This window comes from Amborella trichopoda, chromosome 4, assembly GCF_054954075.1.
Source record: "Amborella trichopoda isolate Santa Cruz 75 chromosome 4, AtrichopodaSantaCruz75HAP2 v2.0, whole genome shotgun sequence".
Classification (NCBI taxonomy): domain Eukaryota; kingdom Viridiplantae; phylum Streptophyta; class Magnoliopsida; order Amborellales; family Amborellaceae; genus Amborella; species Amborella trichopoda.
This window is the reverse complement of record NC_142339.1, coordinates 3,982,273-4,004,370: the sequence shown is the minus strand read 5'-3', so window position 1 is coordinate 4,004,370 and position 22,098 is coordinate 3,982,273. Positions and strand designations below refer to the sequence as shown.

Below are 22,098 nucleotides of genomic sequence, written 5' to 3'. Positions count from 1 at the left end.
TATGTATATTTGGTTTTAATTTGATAAGTATTTGTATGTTGTGTTGAGAGTTTTTTTTTTTTTTTTTTGTGGTTTGCTTTGATTCAAACTTTTTAAAGCGATGAGTGCACTCCGACTTGAGTGACAATCGCTACCTTTGGATCACGGACCCGCACTCTGTCGTCCTCCGACGTGAACGACAGGATCCGAGGGTAGGGTCGTGACAGTTATGGTATGCCCAAACTCTTTTCCCTTCTATATATTTTCATTTTCCAAGAAAAATGGCTGAAAAAGCCGAAAATGAGTCCGGCTCATCGAATATCGAGAAATCCCGAGTTAGAACGAATAGGAAAAAGGAGCCGGACTCAACAAATCCCTTACCGCGCAGAAACGGTGCTCATTAAATAAAGCGAACCAATCCTGCAACTCTGTTGAAATTTAGCGCTAAAAAATGACCAAGAAGCTAGGTTTTACCAGAACAGGAAACGGGAAGTCAAAACTAAAAGTTCAGACCTTTGAAGAAGAAGAAGGAGAAGGGACCTCGAATCCAGTTGTAAGAAAGAGGCTGAAATTGAAGAAGGTTAAGGACTCAAAGTCCACGGCCATGGCTATTGCTGCCAGTTGTTTGAGTTATTCTGAATTTTTATCAAAAAGGCTGAATATTCTTAGTCGTGATTTCTTCGAATGCGATTCTCTTGATTTGGCGCCTCGCCTTCTTGGAAAGTTTCTTCGAAGGGATGATGTCGTGCTTCAAATTACAGAGGTATGAACAACTTGATTTATTGGGAATTTTTGGATGCCTAACGACTTGAATTCAGGAAAAAGGGGGAGAAAATGGGAGGAAAAATATGATGTGGTAAAATCCCGGAACCCATTAGAATTATTTGGCAATTAACGATGATCTAAGCAGTTCGAGTTTTATTTTGGAAACTGGAAGGAACCATGGAAAATGGCATAAAAGATGGTTAAGGAGGTGAATAACAAGATTATTTAATTCAAAATATAGATAAAACCACGATAAAGAAAGGGGAATAATTCGTCAGAAAATGCTGAAAGAACACCCAATGAATGATAGCAAAAAACAGGGTTTTGTTTTTTAAAATAATAATTTTATTCTCTAAAATTCTTAAAAAACTGAAAATTTCAACTAGTGCTTAGTAAAACACAAAGGTGAGTATTGAATGCATAATTGCATATGAAGTTTCTATTTATTTTTGTATTTATCGGGTACTAATATGTGAAAGGAAGGAGCGTATTTTATTTTATTCTACTTTTCTTTTGAAATTTAACTTTGACACGAAGTGGTGAACCATGGCACTTTTTGTCCTGGCCAAAATATGACTTGATTTTTAACAAAGATCAAACAATTTATATGCAGTCAGAGTATCAGAGTATGATATAATTATGTGTACTAACATAAAAACACAAATTTGTTAGTTTTAGTTATCTCAGTCTTAAAAAGCATATTTGAGGGAAGGATGTGAATAAGTATGATTCAATTAAGGGACTGTGGGCATTTGTGACAATATGTTGTAAAATAGCAGCATGTTAATTGTGAAAGTGAAAAGAAGAACAAAGAATGTAATGTTTCTTTGGGTAACTAGAGATGGATTTAGCTGTAAAAAATGGTTGAAAGACTTGTCAGTTGTATGTATTGGGGTTGACTGAATGCTGGCATCTTCTTTGCTTTTATTTTGTCTTTTGGCCTCTTCTTTTGCTATTTTTATCTTTTGAATGAGAATGTTTAATTTTAGACTTACACATTGTTTCCTCGAAGTAATACATACCAATAATCCTAAAGGAACAAGAAAAAGGTTTCAATGATTTCTTTTAAAGGTTTTATGTTCAAATGATATGCAGGTGGAGGCTTATAGACCAAATGACACAGCATGCCATGGTCGGTTTGGTATTACCGCACGAACAGCACCAGTGGTATGTTCATCTATCCTTCTTTAATTTGGTTACTTTTAGTTCTTCTGAAAAAATTCCTTTGATATCTGCAATTATTCCATGCGGTTAATCGTATTTCGTAATTAATCACCAACGAGAATATATTTCTTTACACGGTAGTTGAATCCTATGTGATGCTAAACTCATACATCCATTTCTGCTTTATTTTACTTCAAACTGGTACTTTCTTATTAAACACATTGTTTCTTGTATTATGTCGGTTTAATTTGCATTTGTACTTTAATTTAGTTCGGGCCAGGAGGTCACGCGTATGTCTATTTATGCTATGGGCTCCATTACATGCTTAATGTTGTAGCTGACAAGGAAGGAATTGGTGCAGCTGTCCTCATTCGCTCTTGTGCTCCTATAAGTGGTATCTCTTTCTCTCTCTCAATTTCAACCTTCCGAATGTAACTATCTTCTGGTTAGAAGTTGGATTTTTGAGGACGTATGCAGTGTCCAAAACCTTGCCGAGTCTAACTCGGACTCACCTTAATTACTCGGGACTCCAGAAGAACAACCTTGGGAACCGGCCAAGTCACCTGGTTGGGAACCGGCCACGTCACCTGGTTGGGAACCGGCCAAGTCACCTGGTTCTCAAGGTTTTATTGTGAATAAAATTTATGTGCAACTAGTTTATCTTGTTGAACTCTTGATGTTAAATTCATTGCAAACTATGTAATCTAGATTTTTCCTTGGAAAGGATGGATGCATGCAAGGCTCTCCTAGGCAGTTACCAACCTAGTACTGAACTTGAATAGGCATGTTTAAGTTGGGAGTTTAGATGGATCTTGTGCAGCAGTGACCTCTGTAATTTAGAATGAAGAGTTCTAATTGAATATATTCTATTTAGATTAGAACCATGGGTTGCTATCATTTACTTCTAGGTGTAAATCATTGATGGGTGTGCATGTGTATTAGTTTTGTTATCATTTACTCCCAAGTGTTAATCATTGATGGGTGTGCATGTGTATTGGTCCTTGTATGTATCTGTGAATGCATGTGAATGAAATTAAACCTGATACATCATGAAGATACAAATTGTTCCTAGGAAGAGTGCAACCCATAACCCTCAAATCCAACTCCCCTTATGAAGCCCAAATCACTGAGTAAGAAAATGAAATACTACGAAGAGGTCTTATCCGAAGAAATTGCAAGCACCGTAATGAGTCTTAGCCCAAACAAATCTTCCATCACAGATGATTTTCTAGCCCAATTTTGTCAATAACATTGACACATAATTGGTCCAGAAATTACTCAGGCCATAAAGACACCTTTCCTAGACAATCAATGGTGCAATCCCTTCACTTTAACTCTGTCACCCTAATCCTATAAAAGAAAGGTGTTTTTTCCAATGTTGTCAGATTCGTTTCGGAGTCTTCTTCGGTTTGGTGAGAAAAATGAAGCACGCCGATTCCGGGGAAGACTTCGGACTGTTTTTTTTTTTAATTTAATATAAATAAATTAGATATTTATATATAAAAAATATAAAAAAAATGGAAAAAAATAAAAATAAAAAAATCTAAAAAATAAAAAAATGCTTTTATATAGGTATTTATTTTCTGACCGAAGCAGCTCAAAGCTTCGGCCGAAGCAGAGCGGCCCGAATCTGACCGAAGCAGCAGCACCATGCTTATCTTTGCTTTGGTTTATGCTTAAAATCCGAAAGCTTCGGCCTCTTCAGCCGAAGTGACGCGAATTTGATAACATTGGTTTTTTCCATGACTGATTTTAGGCCTATAAGCCTTTACAATGTGAACTTCATGTTGTCACTAAAATCATTGCTAATATGCTTAACGTTGTGATAAATCACATCATCAAGTTGCATTTACAAAATCAAAGCATTTTCGAGCAAGCTTTGATTGTACATGAACTAATCCAGAGCATGGCTAAAAATCATAATCATCATCATCACCCAAGCCTTATCTCAACTATTTGGGGTCGGCTACATGAATCTTGTTATGCCATTATGCTCTATCTCGGGCCATACCCTCACTCAGACTATAAGTCACTATATATTTTCTCATTACTTTCGTCCATGTCCTTTTGTACTTTCCTCTTGCTTTTTCAAAGCCTTCCACTTGAACCAAATCACCCCTCATAACTGGTGTTGTATTAGGTCTACGTTGCATATGGCTAGCCCACCTAAGTTTACTTTCCCTCATCTTATTGCCTATTGGAGCCACCCCTAAGTTCCCTCGGAAGTACTCATTCCAAATTTTATCCTTTCTTGTCTTGTTACTCATCCATGTAAACTTCCTCATCTCTGCTATACTCATCTGATGGGTATGTTGTTTCTTGTCCGTCCTATCCCATACAGCATGGCTGGTCTTGCAGCCGTCCTATAGAACTTCCCTATCAGTTTCATTGGTATATGCGATGATCACATAAAAATCCTGATGCACATCTCCACTTCCCCACCCATCTCTAATTCTATGCATGACATCTTCCTCAATCTCTCAATTCTCCTACATTATCGACTCAAGATTGAATATAATCTATTCAAGGTATTTCTTGGCTAAAAATAATACTACTATGCAATAATGCACTCCAAGTTCTCATAAAGTTACCAGCACTTCTAATTAGTTGCGCAAGTGAAAATTTTGCTTATGAACATCGCTACACCCAATAAAATTTGAAATGAGGAACTCAATTATGAGGTAAGTGAATAACTTAGACCTATGAGGTAAGTCAATAACTTATGCACTAGAGAATCTTTGTTACATGCATGGAAATGACGAGGCTTTTTTGCTCTTATCCATTTAATTTGCTATCAAACTAATCTCTTTGCATGTCTGCAAAATTACCTTTGTTACTTATTCCAATTTATTGTTGCCATGTCTTTACATTGCACCAAAAAAGGTTTGGCTCTGCCAGTTAAATTAAGGGAAGCTATTCTCTGCAGTGTTGGTTTATGGTATTGGTATGCCATGGAAACATCCACCATCCATTGCACAATGGGCGGTGGAGATTAATGGGAGTTCATGATGTTTGAAGTTCTCCAATGTATGGTTAATCTCTATGGATCATCATGGAGAATAGACATTGAGGCGCCCTGCCTGTGGTGTACCTTCTACCGTGCACCACTGATATATGGTATACTTAACATGAAATACAAGGCACTGTCTAAGTGAGCCTTGATATCTTGCTTCTTGAACAATCCACTTCTATCCTACTCCGTCATTTTATGGAGAAGCATTCCCTCCATTGTATATGTTACGAATGTGCCTATTAGTTTTAGATGATGCATGAATGTATTTTTCCTTTTTGAAGGATTTATACATTAGTTATGTTAGTATGTAAATGTGCTTGTATAACTTACAGGTTTGGAGACCATACAGCAGCGCCGTGGTCAGAAAACTGACAAACCTGTCCTCCTAGCTGGGCCAGGGAAGGTTGGTCCCTCGGTCATTGTTTTGTTATTGTTTTATGTATAATTCATTGCTTTGTAATTCCAATCTTCATTAGTACACTGCTAATGACTCGAATGCTTTAATGTAAAAATCAAGAACCTAAATTCCTGAAAAAAGAAAACTCACCAGAACAGTCATAAATCAATCTCTTTTGTCACATCTTTGGAAGAATTGTACTACAGAACAAAGGTGTAGGCCTTACTATCTTATTCTGACTGGGTATTCTTTTTTATTGTTATTTGTTCATTTTTCTAGCATGCTGGGGTCTGGTGGATAAGTGCCTTTTTCTTAACTAATTGAAAGAAAACTTCAAATGTTTTGTTCCATACGTTTGATGATTTAATGTTGCAAAATAGGCCTATAAATCCTACTTAAAAGAGGGTGCCCCAAGGGCCTCCTGCACAGCGTCGAGAGTGCTTTCCTCGGAATTTCTTCAGTAAGATTATTTTTCTCAAAAATATTTTCAAAAATTCAAAAGCTTTAAAAAAATGGATTTTGTGACATGATTTTATTTACAACGCAACCTGTATGATAAATGCGTCCTCAACCACCTGTTGTCAATGGCGGGTAGTTGATGCTGCATTTACCATACAAATAGTGTGCTAAATACTTTTAATTACACTTCTCATTTTGAATCTGGATCTTTCTCAAGAATACATTTTCTAGTCAATGGAAAACAAGGAAAGTGTTTAACAGTTAACAAAATTATCATCATCGTCATCATTTGAGCTTTATCCCAACCATTTGGGGTCAACTATCAGTAATACATCAATATTGCAGGAACATTCAGAAAAACTACTGAAAATATCACAATAAATTCCTTTTTCCTTGACCTGTGATTCAAACATTGGACGTTGTGCTGTGGCTATACACTTTAACTACCACCAAGTTGAGACACAGCAATAATGGTAGTAGTATAAGCAACAGCAGTAGTATTGGAAGTTCGGAATTTTGTGCCTGAATAACCTGATAAAATAAAATGAATATTGCTAGTTCGTTGTTTCTTTTCCATATGGAACTGTCAAAATAAATTCAGGCAAATGGTAATGCATCAATAATTTATTTTGGATTTCATCTGGTGATTTGTTATGGTTGGTTGCAAAGAATGTAGTGAAGCCTAGAAATAGTGGTATCTCATTTTTATCTGCCTTCACATCTCTTTTGTTAGGTTGGTCAAGCATTAGGCCTAACAACTTCATGGTCAAATCATCCTCTTTATATCCCTGGTAAGTTTGTCATGTCCTGCTTGCACATACTGACATGCATCTATGTGGACATACGTGTGTGTGCTAAGCTCTCTCTCTCTCTCTACTGGTTTTCTAACCTGAAACAAACTTGAAATTTCCAGTAATGCAGATTCACTGACCAATCATTATCATTTCTACAGACAGACATCTATGCCTTAATACATGCATATTTATTTATGAATTAAGATCAATGTATTTTTAATTCCTTCTCCTTTTCAAGCGTACATTCTAATATAATGGATTTGGAGTAGGGGGACTGGAAGTATTGAATGGACCGGCACCAGAAAACATATTGGTTGGTCCACGAGTGGGGATTGATTATGCATCTCCAGAACATGTGAGTGCTCTGTGGAGGTTTGCTATTGCAGGTACTCCTTGGATAAGTGCGCCTAGAAACAGTCTTAAGGCCTCCTTGATGTGATATACATTGTATGTTGCATTCACGTCGCGTGTACATGTTCATGATTTTTTCTTCTTTTCTTATTTTTTTTGTGATGTTATTTGGATATTAACATAAAAGCATTGTTACTCCTGTGCCCTAACGAAAGTCGAAAGTGTTTTGTTTAGCTGATTGTTGTGTACGTGTGTACTATTGTACATTCAAACACATGATCTCAAACATATATTGTTCATGTCTTTTTACCGGTTCGTGAATTATGAAATTTGAAGCTTAACAAATGCTGCAAATCCTTATTTGAAATGTATGGTCCAAATAATGTGCCACAAGAGACACTACGTCTAACGCATGAAATTCTTATTTTCGTGTCCATTATTGTCAAGATCTAGTTGATTAATTTGAGAGTTTTATGTACCAAAAATATAAGGTGCAGCCGAGGATATATATATATATATATATATATATATATATATATATATATATATATATAGAGAGAGAGAGAGAGAGAGAGAGAGAGAGAGAGAGAGAGAGAGCGAGAGAGGAAGATGCTAAGGTGAGCCTACAGGAAAAAAATGAGTCTAACGGTCCAAATTGAATTTGGACCGATTTAACGATCATGGATGTCTGGTAGTGTTTGAATTTTTTTTTTTTTACAAATCCTAATCACTTGAAATTTAAAGCCTGTGTATATTGAAAATAGGTGAATCTTCGAAAAATATCAAAAAATATATTTTACATTAAATAAATTAACAAAAATATTCCCCGAAAAGTTTCAGGGGTATTTTGATCAATTGTTTTTTCGTGATTTATTTATTTTTATATTTTTATTAGGTGTGGCTTGATGAGAAAAACACACGTCTAAAATTTCAAGTAATTTAGATTCGTAAAAAAAAAATAAATTTTAAAACACTATCAGACATTAGTGTTCGTCAAATTGATCTAGATTCAATCTAAGCCGTTGGGCTTATACTATTCCATGAGCTAGTGGGTTCACTCAAGCTTTTTCCATATAGTAATATGATGCAACAATCTTCAAAAGCCATATTAAGGCTATTTATTTGATCCAACTTTTAAAATATACACCCTTTCATTCTAACAAACAATCACAAAAAAAAATAATTGAAAACACAACTTAGAAAGTATTTTTTTAGCCCAATTAATATAGGCCGTCCATTTTGATAAGATGCTTAGATCTAAGCTTTAGAAGGATTTTTTTCTTTTCCAAATTTTTGGATGGCTTTATTATCATTAGATAAACAATGTTAAAAAATAAAAAAATGATTTTGAGATTGTAAAGGTGAAGATCTTGAAATTCACCAAATGGTCTAGATTTGTTGTTAGAGGATACTCATTTTGACCATATCTAGGGTTCAAATTGATTTTTATTTTTTTTAGATTAATTATTGAAATAAAGAGAGTATGTGTACAAAATTTTGGATCATACAAATACCACAAACATGGTTTTCTAAAAGTGTCGTCGCATTATATGTAACACTGTAGCTGTCAGCTCGTGGGCTGACAAGATATTTTCTCTCTCTTTGTCTATATATATATATATATATAACTTGGGCGAGTTATTCGGACTTGCCCGAGTAACTCGGCTTGGCCAAGAGCCGAGTACCTTGGCCGAGTCGATTTTTTAACATTAATTGACATGCATTTTCTTCCAAAATCTATCTTAGAGATGAATTTTGGAGTCAAAATTTTAGGGTCAAGAATCTGAACCATGGTGAACATGAATTTGTAAAAAAAGAAGAACAAAAGAAATTAAAATGATGTGTTTTAACACCATTGTGGCACGCATTTTTTTCAAATCATGCTTCGATGCATTGGGGGACAGTTATTGAATTGCCCTGCGTCTCCTAAGCCCTAACACATGAAATACTTTTCCTCGAGTGGTAGAAATTGAAGTTTGGAAATCCTTAACATATGGTTGTATTATTATTAGTAGGTACAACTGCGCCTATGCATGCATGCATGACAGTGTACATGCATACACACGCATAATTTGTCATTCATACATGAATCTCATGCACAAAAGTCCTTTTAAATTAGGATCCGTTTTTATGAGTCCCCTGATCTCATGCCGGCTCCGTCTAACACCCATTTTTGGTATAGATCTTGGATCCAAATTTGTAGAGATTCATGATGATCATGAGTATAAAAAATAAAATAAAAATTTTAAATACTTTTTGTGAAACTTTTTCAAACCATTGGATTGGAATCTTTAGTTGTGGAGGTTCATTTAAAAGATAGATATTTGTAAGGCGATGGGCTAGTGAGTCCGCTGACTCACAAAACACTTTTCCTTTAAATTATTCTAAGAGCAGCGGGGAGGATAGCATATATTTACTTCCTCGATCAACATACCAACTTGAGAATTTTTTTAAATCTGAAATTTGGGAACCACCTAGAATACCTATATGATTATTTTTAAAAGAGAAGACTTGAATTTTGAGTTTTTTATAATTAGATCTTACACCCCAAAAATTACCTATATGATTATTTTCAAACGAGAAAACTTGACTTTTGAGTTTTCTAACGCTTAGATCTTACTCCCCAAAAATTGGATGACATCAATTCAATCTTGAATCATTATTTTTTGCGCATAGAGCGGAATTAGGAATTATTCTAAAAGCATCACATAAAAATACAATATATTTTACAGTTGGCCAGTTTATGTAAATTTTTCATGAACTTTGCTTCAATTATTATTTATGAACTTTGCTTCAAGTACTTATACAATGAATTTACTTTATAATAGTGTAGGAGGGAGTTGGCCCGGGACTATACCATCCTGGTACGTGCTTGATCTTGATTCATTCCCATCTAAATCGGTGATTCGAATTAGAAATCAATGAGTATTAAAATACTCATTATATATAAAACCAAGATATTTAAAAATAAATTCGTTACTCAGAGAAAAATGAAAGTTGAAAAAATAATCGATTTGGATTGTTAATTGGTGATTTAAATCCGACCTAGTAACTATTGAAGCATATTCTCTCATGGAATTGGGAATCAGACAAGATATATACATATCAGTCCGATCTAGATACATGATTATAAGGTGTTCACACTTTAAATTTTATCAAAAGATATAGTTCCTATGTCTGAATTCTTACAATGGCTTGAAGATCTATGCTCAATCCTAATTATGAAATTCAAATTTAAAAAATGGTATAGACAGAGCAGATCTATATACACTTAAAAATCTTAAATTTTGGAATTTGAGTTTTTTTTTATATATCTATATATTTTGAGGTCGAGATGATTACTAGGAAGAATTCTCAACTTCAGAATCTATCCGCTACTAATTTTTTGATATGCATCCTACTTCTACATTATAAGATTGCAATCTTCTATAAATTTTTTCTTTTATTTTTTACTTGTTTTATTAGTTATACACAATGGTCAGCGTGGAATTGCCCGGTCCGATCCTAGAATCTCTCACTCTGTGAGTTCTGTAAATATATTGGAAATCACCTGAGTCTAGAAGAGAACCGACGATTTGCCATACTAAAATACTGTTTTGCTGCAGTAAAAATGCCATTTTACTACAAAAAAAATGCCGATTCACCGATCCATGCCAGTTCTTGACTGGTTCACCGTTTTTGCGCGTATTTTTTCACAGATTCGCTATCAGTAAACTGTGATTCCGACCCGATCGTAGTCACCAATCCATTTTTTAAATCACACGTTGTTACATATGAAGGTGAAGCCACGGTATTACCATATTTCTCAGGGGCAATGCATGACCATCCATTAAATCCAATTTAAAAAAAAACCTTACGATTTACGCGCCTGCACTCGAAGCTTTCCTGCAACTCTTCTGCTTCATTTTTAGGGTTTAAGTTCATTGGATCTGATCGTTTCACCTGCTTCTTCTTTCTCCCTCTAAATTAGGTCAGGATTTCAAAAGATTTAGGTCTCAGCTCTTCGGTGGATCGGGACCGCAAGCACCTGCAACCTCCTAGTTCAGCCTAGAACTTAGGTTTTGTCCTCCATGGTTCTGCAACTCTGGGTTTTGCTTCTTTCTGCGAATTAGGCTTTAGTTAAAGGATTTTCAAGCTTCTGAATTTCCTGATTCTGAGCTGGTAACTGGGGTTTAATCTTTCCTCTCTCTCCTTATTAAACAAATGCTGCAACCCCTGCTTTACTCTGAAACTTAGGGTTTTTCCGAACCATGGCTCCTTCACCATCAGCTTCTGATTCATTGGGCTCATTAATGTTTATAAACTCGGGGATTTAGTTTCCAGGATTCACAGTCACCTGCATTCCTTACTTTTCAACTGGAAATTAGGGTTTTGGCGTTAAACCCTCACCATGCTTTAGCCAGTGGGATCCAAATAATCAAGCAATGGAGGAGAAGGAGCTTGCAGAATTGGTTCGAGACGTAGTCCTCCGCCTCCTTCCAGCCACCATTACTAACCAGTCTCCAGAATATGCAGAGAAGGCTTACAAGTATGCTTCTCGTATCCTCAGCAGTCGTATGACGCCTTCTATTGCAGCTGATGAAGCAGCCATGGCTGAGTCAATAAAGCGTCAGCTTGTTCTTGAAGGTAGGTCATCTGATGCCCTAGCTTTTGCTGATCTTTACTCCAAGTTCTCTTCTAAATCTGGTCCAGGAACCATAAGCAATAAATGGTCAGTTCTTTATCTTCTCAAGGTCATATCACAGGATCAAAGCAAGGATAAACTTGAATCTAGGGTCAGGGTTTCGCTTTCACCTAGTTGTATAGCTTCTGCATCTAATGGTGGACTTCCTGCTATTTTTGGTAATGAAAACTCTGTTAAAAGGGATCATTATGAGAATTCTAAGTTTGTTACCAGAGATAGGGAAAGGGTTTCAGATCGAGAAAAGGTTTCTTCAACTGGGGGGGTCTTATTGCTCTCAAAGGATCCTGAAAATATTCGACAGGCTGCTTTCAGAGAATTTTCGGTTCTTTTACGTGATGAAACTGAGGTTTCAGAGAGTGCTCTGGTTAAGGATATCATCTATGCTTGTCAGGGAATTGATGGTCGATACGTGAGGTTCGATATAGAATCTGATGGATACGTGTTGCCAGAATCAATTAGGGTTCCTCGAGCCACTAGGGTTTTGGTCATGAAGCTTTGTGAATTAGGTTGGCTCTTCCGAAAGGTGAGAGGTTATATCTCAGATAGCATGGAGAAGTTCCCTGCTGACGAGATTGGAACAGTGGGTCAAGCATTTTGTGCAGCTTTACATGATGAGCTATCTGATTATTACAGGCTTTTAGCTGTTCTCGAAACCCAATCTCTTAATCCCATTCCTCTGGTTTCAGAGAGCAGTTCCGGAAATTATCTCTCTCTTCGAAGGCTATCCGTTTGGCTCACTGAACCAACAACCAGGATGCGGCTGATGGCTGTTCTTGTCGACAATTCTAGGGTTTTGAGAGGTGGGGCCATGGCTGGAGCCATCCATGTCCATGCCCAACATGGAGATCCTCTGTTTCAGGAGTTTATGGGCAGGCTTCTTCGAAGGGTTTGCTCCCCGCTATTTGAAATGGTCAGAACTTGGGTTTTAGAGGGAGAGCTAAATGATATTTATGGAGAATTTTTCATTGTGAGTCAGACAGTTAAGGCTGAATCACTTTGGAGGGATAGGTATCAGGTCAATGCTTCTATGTTACCAGGCTTTATATCAGAGCATTTAGCTCAACGTATATTAAGGACTGGAAAATCGATCAATTTTCTTCGTGTTTGTTGTGAGGATCAAGACTGGGCTGGTGCTCCCCTTGTTGGGGCCACCACTAGGAGAGGTGAGCTTGGATATGGGGAGACAGAGGCCCTTGAAGCTCTTGTTATTGAAGCGGCAAAGAGAATCGATAAGCATCTGATCGATGTTATGTGCAAGAAGTTCAAGTTCAAGGAGCATTGCCTTGCAATTAAGCGATATTTGCTTCTTGGGCAAGGTGATTTTATCCAGTATTTAATGGATATTGTGGGTCCTGAACTTTCAGAGCCTGCTAATACAATCAGCTCATTTAAGCTGGCGGGGTTATTAGAAAGTGCTATTCGAGCCTCCAATGCACAGTATGATGACCCCGATATATTGGATAGATTGAGGGTGAAGATGATGCCTCATGGTTCAGGCGACAGGGGCTGGGATGTATTTTCTCTTGAATACAATACGAGGGTACCCCTTGATACTGTGTTTACAGAGTTTGTAATGGCAAAATATCTCCGAATTTTCAATTTTCTTTGGAAGTTGAGGCGAGTGGAGCATGCGTTGATTGGTGCATGGAAAGTTATGAAACCCAATTGTACAATTTCTCAGCTCTTGTCCATGGATGCTGGGGTCAAGGTTAGGTTTGTGGCCATACTCAGAAGATGTCAGGTGCTTTGGGATGAGATGAACCATTTTGTCACAAATCTTCAGTATTATATAATGTTTGAGGTTCTTGAGGTGTCATGGTCTTGTTTCTTGGAGGAGATGGAGGAGGCTCAGGACCTAGATGACCTGCTTGCTGCTCATGAGAAGTATCTGAATTCAATCGTGGAGAAGTCACTTTTGGGAGAGAGGTCTCAACACATTTGCAAAACTCTCTTTGTCCTCTTTGAGCTCATACTGAGGTTCAGAAGTCATGCCGACCGATTATATGAACGTCTCCATGACCTGCAAGCAAGGTATTCCACATTGTTTCTGTTATTTTTATTATTATTTGTTTATATTTATCATTTGTTTTATTTGTTATACTTGGCCTGCATGGATCATACAATTGTCACTAGACTCTATTTTTTGACAGTATTTGAGAACCTGAATCCTAGGGATCTTCTCGAATTGGGAAATATGACACAAATTTTCTCAAAAAAATAAAACTTGTCAAAGGTTAGAAAAATGATAAAGTGAAATTACCATTGTTAAAGGAACTATGTACTGACTCTTTCTCCAAAGCCTTTCTTGAACTTTTCCTTTGGAAAACTTCCAGCTGCATATCCAGGATCTTAGTACCCTAGATTTTCAGCTGGGTTTTTAAAGTTCAACTTGATTAGGATTTAACTCATGAAAGTTAGCAAATTTATATGAAATAATGCCATAGTTTGCAACTATGATTCACATCTTATACTGGAGCATTTCTTTTTGTTTCTTTGGTTTCTTCATATATTGATGCGATCTTGTTGGTAATCGATTGAATATGGAATTTTTTCAATTGTTTCAGAGAGGGTAGTAAGTCAAGATCAAGATCAAAAAATGAGCGACAAAGAGCAGGTGCATGGGTTGGTGGTCGAAAAGCTATGTCACAAGTCACTGGAGAATTTATACGTAAAATGGGAGAAGAGATGGATGGCATTGCTGATGAGTATTCTTTGCTGCTCGATGGCTTCATTGCTCAGTTGCCTGTGCAGCAACACGTTGATCTCAAATTCCTTTTCTTTCGGCTGGACTTCACTGAATTTTATACTAGGCAGCAGGCTAATGCATCTTTGAAGTCTCTCCAAGCTAGAAGCTGACTGATTTTTTAGTGTTTTTTGTCAACATATCTATAACCATTGCAAGGATGGCATCTTGACATGTCATGTGATCTGATCATCTCGGTTGGGTTTTTCTTATTGAACCACGTTAGATTGATTTCCTTCACATATTATTTCCTTGGTAAGTATATGATTATTTTCAATTACTTTATTTAGAGGCTCTCAGGTGGACTCTTCTTCTCGACTTTCTTTATTGGTTCTTTCATATATATATTTTTTCTCATGTTTCTTTTTCTTTTATTGGTTTTGGCTTTTCTCTCTTCTTTATTGTTTTTTTTTTTTGGCATTTATTTTTTCATGATTTGGTGCAGGTGATTTCTTCTTCCTTGGTGATGGATGTGGGACTTTCCAAATATGTGATTATGGGGGTCCTCTGGTATGGTTTAATCAATGGCATCTTATGTCTTTGGTGTTTTTAAGCTTGTGATAGCCTAAGTTTACATTGGAGGTGTGGATTTTTTTCAATCGGTTCTAACAAGTCCCTGAATCCGTAAGTTTGTACATCTGTATATCTTTTTTTCTGGTTTCTGATTTGGCTGTTAAATGTATCTGCCACAGGTTGTGAATGATATCATTTATTGGTTTCTTCTTGCTTTTATTTGCAGTTATACATCTGTCACAAGTTTTGCTTCCCTAATTGAAATCGAAGCTGTACTCTGATTACTTGGTGTTTTTCTTTGTTTTATCAATCCATGGCTGGAGTGCATGGAATATGGAGTTCCCACAGTCTTTTCTCTATGATTCTCTTGACGTCCAACTGATGCAATGAAGGTCCTTTGCTAAGTCCATGGGGGGCTTGATGGTCCAATAAAATTTGTTTAATTACTAATTAAAAAACAGAAATCTACCATTGGGGATTTGGTGGTAGGGCTGTAACAGTTTGGGTTCAGATAGGGCCATCCCTGGACCAAGCCTGGTCTGAAACAAGGTAGGGTAGGAATGGGACCAAAAATTTGGTTTTGGGCTGGGCACGACCCAAAATCATGATAGTGAGGAAAATGGACTGGGCTGGGCTGGGCCCTACCCTATATTAATATGAAAAGAAGACATATTTAACATATTTAATATATACATTATAAATTTGTCGATAGAAAACATATTTAATATATATAATATGTACATTATAAATTTCTCAAAAAAGACAAAAACAATATAAAAATAAAATTGTATATAATATATGTCTTAAAATTTTTCAGGCTGGGCCAATGCTAGCCCGACCCAACCCATACTGCAGTCCTTAACATGAGTCCCAAACCAGCTGAAACTGGGTCTCTCCTGAAAGCCCGTGGGCCAGCCAATGCCCGCCAGCGGCTCTATTCGGTGGTTCTTTTGTGAGGGTTGCTTTTGCCTTCAAAATGTTTGTATATGAGTGGTGGTTAAGTTTGCAGAGATGTTGGAGAAGATTAGAGATATCATTCATGTGAGTTGACTTTCATATGATCATTCTGTTGGAGCTTTTGATATCATACAGGAGCTTGCTTTACAATGTGTGCATCACAGTTAATTAGGAATCCACATCGGAGTACAAAATTGTCCCAAAATGGGATTATATAGATTTTTTTGGTCCACAGGGAATGTGTGTAGCATGAAGAAGGGACAGAATGGTGTCTGAAGACTTTATTCAAGACTACAATTCCTCCTAGGTTGGTGAGTATGTTCACATTATTTTTCAAAGCATTATGTTTGTCTTTTTGGAACCTCTAATGTGGATTATTTTTAAAGCCCTTGTGCTTCATGTTTTTTAATCTTTCATAAATAAATTTCTAAAACTAATGAGCTAGATGCAGACGAGCATGATGGCACCATCCTGAAATTTTGAGCCAAACTTGATTTGAGAAATGTATGATTTGTTTGAAGCTCGTAAAATTTATCATGGTTAAACTTACTCTATGCTTATATGAGGATCTTGAATTATAAATCTGATGTCACGTTCTTTATTTGCATCCTGAGTTCAAGGCAATATGCATACTTGCAATTTTTTCAAATGGCAACCAGTATCATGCCATGAGGATTCAAATATCTTTTTTTGATTGGCAGCATGTTTCATTTCATGAGGAGCAGCATGTTTCATTTCATGGGGATTTAAGTCACATATCGTCGCATTTGGCAGTGGCCAACCAAGTCATCCATGTGATACACAAGCAACACTAACATATATTTGATGATCAGAAAGGTCATTTTCATATATATGTAATATTGCTTGATATATCTCTTATTTGATATTTATTCAACTCGTGTTACTGAATAAGCATTAAAGAGGAGCAACTGTAGATACCTGAAATGTGACTGGTTATTGTTACGTATCATATAATGCGTAAGTCACATATAGTGTCCTTAGACATTTGTTGATGTCTTCCGATACACCCTAGGTCACCGGCCTACTAGAATAATCTTATGAACCCTGAGAAACAGTTAGAATTCATCCCTAGGAAAAAAATGACCTATATGACTTTAAATCTCTGCTATTTTAGAGGGAACTGAATAAACTTTCATATGGTCCAAGTTTTACCTTTTGAAAGTTACTACCTTTGCACTGAACTGGTGTACAGAATGATACATTTGCCTCGTGAATGACACATCTTTGCTGCACAAAGCACAACGTTTGTCGTACACAGCACAAGATGTGCCACACTTCGTATGAAATAATACAACTTAGGCGGACATGCTTAGGATGCATTTTAGAGTTTCAGAAGCATTGTAAGGCGGTTTGACATGTTATTGAGTAAAGCTAGGCCATTGATTCAAAACCCTACTGTCCAGAATGCGGCCCATAAATACTGTCTCAGAAAGATCAAGAGTTTAGATTTAGAGAGAACCCTAGCTTTCCTGCCAATAATTTCTCATAACAACCCTCTTGATCCCATATATATTTTTATAACCAAAGTACTCCTAGGAACTACAAAACCCAAAATTTAGTGATAGTTTCCCATCCTAGCTATACCTTCTATTAATACCCTGGATCTAAACCCTAGGAACCCAGTTTCATCCATTCAATTCTAGGCACAAATTTAGGGACCTTTTTCTTTTGATCTAACCTTGATTGACCAGCCAAAAACTTGTTTTCCACAAACCCATCTCCTATAAATTATATATCCTTTATACACCATAATCGTCTTCCATATACACCGAGTTCTACCAAAATGCAGCATAAAACATTGTGATCCGGGCTCATATATTTATATACTCTTATTTTGTGGATACACTCTTCAATCAAATATCATATATTCATTCTGACTCGATTTGCTTTTGCTTTGTATTATATATCAAGGACCACAGATATCTATACTGAGTATTTTTTTTTTTTCTATCTACTTTTAGTTTTTAATTTTTTATTATTTTATTCAATTTAAATATCTTTTGTTTAATTTCTTTCAAAAGCTAGGTTAGTTTCCTAAAGTTCTTTTTCAATTTACTTTGATCCCATATTACATTGCGGTCATCGCCGAGGTAGTGTGCAAATATAGCAGTACATTCATATGCATTTGATGGGATCCCTCTCTTAAACTTTGTTCTTAACTTCCTATAAAACCTTAATGGTTTTCTCCAAAGTTTTTAAAATTACATTGCTCAATCAAATCATGCTCTCTAAGTGAATAGGGTCAGGTTTCAATATAAAATAACCATTAAAAAAGCGGAGGTTTTAGAATGACATCTATGAGCCACCAAAGAAGCATGGGTTAGTGTTCTTTAATAGGGGTGGAGTGGGGTTGGGACCACCTTGACCCAGACCTAAAAAATGATATGAGACCCGGACCCAACTGGACCTAAATTCACCAGACCCGAAGATATTGTGAGGGACCTGGACCCGACCCAAAAATTATACTATGTATTTGACTATATTTAAATATATTTCATATATTGAGACCCGAAAAATATCACTGGACCCGGATTCGGATCCGGATCCGGACCTGGACCCAGACTTGACCTTTTCCCCATTCATTTGTCCATGATGGTTCATGGTATGTTGATCAAATTACTCAAGGGGACCATGCCACTTTCATTATATTGATATATTCACATATGGCCGATTAACTTGTAATCCAAAATATGCCATAACACAAAAGAGCAAATTAGTATTTACACTTAGGAGCTGTTTGGATACTTGGAAATATATTGTCTGTGAAATATATTATGGGCGTAATACATTACTGCGTAATACATTACCTGCAAATGAATTTTCACTGTTTGGGTGTTTGAGTGTTTGGGTAGTATTTAGATGCAACTTGGGAAATACATTGCTACTGTTTGGCTATGTCGGGAAGAAATATGATAAATGCATTATCATCCAAATATGAAAAACATGGCTATGTTTGGCTATAACATGATTAGACTTTGGTTTCAACATGATAAGTCATTGGAATAATATGATTGGAATAACATGATTTTATTGTGAGAAGCCTTATTTTTATTTATTTTTTATAGAAGTTTTTCAAATGTCTATGTATATATAATTTCAAATAAATGATAAGTTTATGATACCAAAATCAAAATCTTTACGGTACAAGTTAAAAATGGGAAGATGTTTGATTAAGTAAACTATAAGGTTTGGTAATCGCAGTGGAAAATTTTGAAGCATTATAAGAGACTATAAAGTTATATTATTTCAATTAAGTTTTTACTAATCTCTTATGAGGATTATGTTGTGTGAAATTTTTTATCATGATCGTGTTGTGTAATTTATTCTTATTTTTATTTTTATATAGCGGCCTACCACCTAAATTCGGGATAGAGGGATGTATAATTTATTTTATTATAATTGCAGCAGAAAATTGTGCCTCATCAAGTTGTACAAATGTTCAAATCAATTTAGATTTTCCTTGACTTTTACTTACCAATTATTACAAAATTTTGTTTTTATATGAAAGTCAGATCAGGGCTACAACCCATTAAAAAAATTTCTTTTTATATAAGAGTAAGATGAGGGCTCCAACCCAAATTGGGGATAAAGGGACGGTTAAAATCAATTTAGATTCCCCTTTTTGTATCTTCTACTTTCACTTTCTACGTACCTTAATAATTATACAATACAGTGTATACGTGAGAGAGGAAAATGGTTTTTTAAGCGGGGATTGGGGATAAAGGGATGTAGAATTTTTTTATTATAATTGCAGTAGAAAATTGGTATACTTGTTCAAATCAATTTAGATTCTCTTTTTCATATCATTTGCTTTCACTTTCTACCTACCTTAATAATTATACAATACACAATACTTGAGAATGGTTTTTTAAACGGGGTAGTGCAAAAAGACCGCATGTGAAAAAGATTTCCAAAGATTACCCGTCAACATCAGAATAGATTTTTTTTTACCCCGGATTTTGTGATTTTTGAGGAAATCTTGAGTAATCACCCGTCAACATCGGAATAGATTTTTCACCCCGGTTAATGGATTTTGTGATTTTCGGGGAAATTTTGAGTAATCGTGGTTAATGTCATCCCATTTTTGGGGAAATATTGGGTAATCTCGGTATTTCATTATTATTAAAGTGTATCTAAACAATGTAAATATCATATTTTCTTATAATATATTGTCATGCAATAGAGTTTTATGTATCGAAACGGTCCCGTAATTGTAAAATTGAAATATATTGTCACGCAATAGATTTTCACGTACCCAAACGGTACCGTAATTGTAAAATTGGATGCAGTATGGAGGTTCATTATTTCAATTGGGATAATGAAAAATCATTTTATTTTTTTATTCGAAACCTTAGGCAGTTTTCAAAAAAAGATAGCAAAAAAAATTATCCCTGGAGTCTATACCAACGAGAATCTATAAACCAGTGTTTTTATAAATTCGATCTTGGTTTGAATTGCCAGGGGTTGGATTTTGATTCCGCCTGTTTGATTCTGGCGATTTCCTAGTCTGGATCAGGCTGCAAATAATAAAAGGAAAGTAGTCTGATAGGCTGCAGCCGTATCAAAATAAGTAAAGCCTCACCTTATAACTCGTTGAAAATTGTAATTCAAGCATCGGAAGACCTTCAAATCGATCATCTTTGAACATTATGGTTGTGAAAAAAAAAGATTTCAAGCTTTTAAAATACTATATATATTTCAACCAATTATTTAGACGGTCCATTTCGTCCTAAAAATAAGTTCAGATTTGTACCATTATTTGAGTTTCGAATTTTATTGCCGGTGTTGGAAATTGATTTTAGAGCCATTATGGAGTTTTTTTTGTTGCCGAAAGTGCTTTTGGTATGGGGATTTGAGGTGAGGCTTTATTTCATTTTAGGATACATGATGCCCCGATTTCTCTATAAAAGGCCCTGGCTTTTGGTCTTAATTGAAGAGAGAAAACAAAAATTGGAATTAGGATGCTGGGCCTTCAAGATGAGCTTTGGGTGCGTAACTTAAAAAGGTTTAAGCCTTGATTTCCACCCTCCCATTAAAAAGTTGCTGCATTTGAAGGGTAAGGGGTGGCCACGAATTGGTTGGGTCGGGTCCAGCTGGATTCAGATCCAACCCGATTGGATCCCACCCAAAAATAAATAAATATATATATATTTAAATATTATGGCAAATATATACATGTATTATTTAAATATTACAACTAAAAATAAATTTGATTAAAATATTATATATTATTTAATTAATGACATTATTTGCGTCGAGTCCACATGGATCCAGACCCGGATTCGAATAATGATATTAGACCCATACCCTACCTGCCAGGTCATATTTTGGACCTATACCCGGACCTGTCGTCGTCTCTCGGGTTGGGTCTGGTTCCATTGCCATCCCTAGCATTTGCACCTGCTACATGGGACTCGGACAAGGCAGGCCAGCCAGTTTCATGAAGTGCTATATTAATGTTGGGCAATCCTGCTTTTCTCACTGCCACTATAAAAGCATCTACCTAAAATAAATGGCACCTAAACAAATTACAATTTTCACACAAAAAAAAAGGAAAAAAAAGGTTATGCTTGTAATTATTTGAAAAGGAAAAAAAATTACCGTGGGAGCATGCTGTACACTACAAATTGGATGTTTCCTATTTAATCTGGGACACTATTTCTTTTATTAGCACATATAATGTTTAATTTGATTTTTTTTTCTTTTTTAAAATTGGTTATTAAATTCGAGAAGTTATATCCCCAAAATTGGTGGTCCTCGAAATACACTTAGCATGTCTTTTAACCAAGACAGCAAAGCACTTACATCAAGATCAAGTCTTTATTTTTTTTCTCTCTAGTTAGATTGTTTCCGGAAAAGGATCCCGTCCATATCATGTGGACGGGTGCTTATCTAATGGTTAAAAATTAGTTTCAGTATTTTATATTTGGGTGTGGTTTTATTAAGGTTGCAACCTTAAATAATCCAATTAAGGCGCATTTCCAAATTTTATCTTAACATGTAATTTTGGTGTAAAAAATTCTTAGGACTATCTTAAAATCTATTTTCATATTTAATTATAAAATTTTAAACTCTAAAAATAGTTAAAATCAAGTAGATTTATAAACATATGAAAATCTTGAAAATGGACCGTCCAGATAATGTGGAAAATGGACCGTCTAGATAATGTGTTGCAAGATACACTATTTCTAGGACTCAAAATCTTTTGTTTTTTTTTCTTTACATATAAATATCGAGATAATCAATTAGAGGGTTTTT

General features: G+C 35.7%; 2 protein-coding genes across 7 annotated transcripts; both read left to right on the top strand.

Annotated features, from left to right (window-relative positions):
• The first annotated feature begins 409 nt into the window (after positions 1 to 409).
• LOC18439318 (DNA-3-methyladenine glycosylase (MAG)) lies at positions 410 to 7,267 on the top strand. The gene is made up of 6 exons (XM_006849485.4): positions 410 to 742; positions 1,840 to 1,911; positions 2,179 to 2,302; positions 5,254 to 5,324; positions 6,511 to 6,568; positions 6,841 to 7,267. Exons 1-6 carry the CDS (start codon positions 431 to 433, stop codon positions 7,008 to 7,010), a joined length of 807 nt encoding a protein of 268 aa, XP_006849548.1. The 5' UTR covers positions 410 to 430; the 3' UTR covers positions 7,011 to 7,267.
• A 3,310-nt stretch (positions 7,268 to 10,577) lies between these two features.
• Positions 10,578 to 16,805, top strand: SPC98 (spindle pole body component 98). 6 transcript variants are annotated; one of them, XM_088864421.1, is made up of 6 exons: positions 10,584 to 13,637; positions 14,171 to 14,604; positions 14,795 to 14,973; positions 15,680 to 15,903; positions 16,055 to 16,126; positions 16,521 to 16,805. In XM_088864421.1, exons 1-2 carry the CDS (start codon positions 11,347 to 11,349, stop codon positions 14,460 to 14,462), a joined length of 2,583 nt encoding a protein of 860 aa, XP_088720547.1. In that variant the 5' UTR covers positions 10,584 to 11,346; the 3' UTR covers positions 14,463 to 14,604; positions 14,795 to 14,973; positions 15,680 to 15,903; positions 16,055 to 16,126; positions 16,521 to 16,805. The 6 variants fall into 6 exon arrangements, with proteins under 6 accessions (XP_088720544.1, XP_088720547.1, XP_088720545.1 ...); XM_088864419.1 differs by having other exon boundaries at positions 16,055 to 16,130; XM_088864422.1 differs by lacking the exon at positions 15,680 to 15,903.
• Positions 16,806 to 22,098: the final 5,293 nt, after the last annotated feature.

Excerpts from the sequence above, each read along its gene's own strand:
- LOC18439318 (XM_006849485.4), top strand. The coding sequence starts at position 431 with ATGACCAAGAAGCTAGGTTTTACCAGAACAGGAAACGGGAAGTCAAAA. Across the intron at positions 743-1,839 it reads TCGTGCTTCAAATTACAGAG|GTGGAGGCTTATAGACCAAA; the intron begins GTATGAACAACT and ends AATGATATGCAG. Across the intron at positions 5,325-6,510 it reads TCCTAGCTGGGCCAGGGAAG|GTTGGTCAAGCATTAGGCCT; the intron begins GTTGGTCCCTCG and ends CTCTTTTGTTAG.
- SPC98 (XM_088864422.1), top strand. The coding sequence starts at position 11,347 with ATGGAGGAGAAGGAGCTTGCAGAATTGGTTCGAGACGTAGTCCTCCGC. Across the intron at positions 13,638-14,170 it reads CTCCATGACCTGCAAGCAAG|AGAGGGTAGTAAGTCAAGAT; the intron begins GTATTCCACATT and ends CAATTGTTTCAG.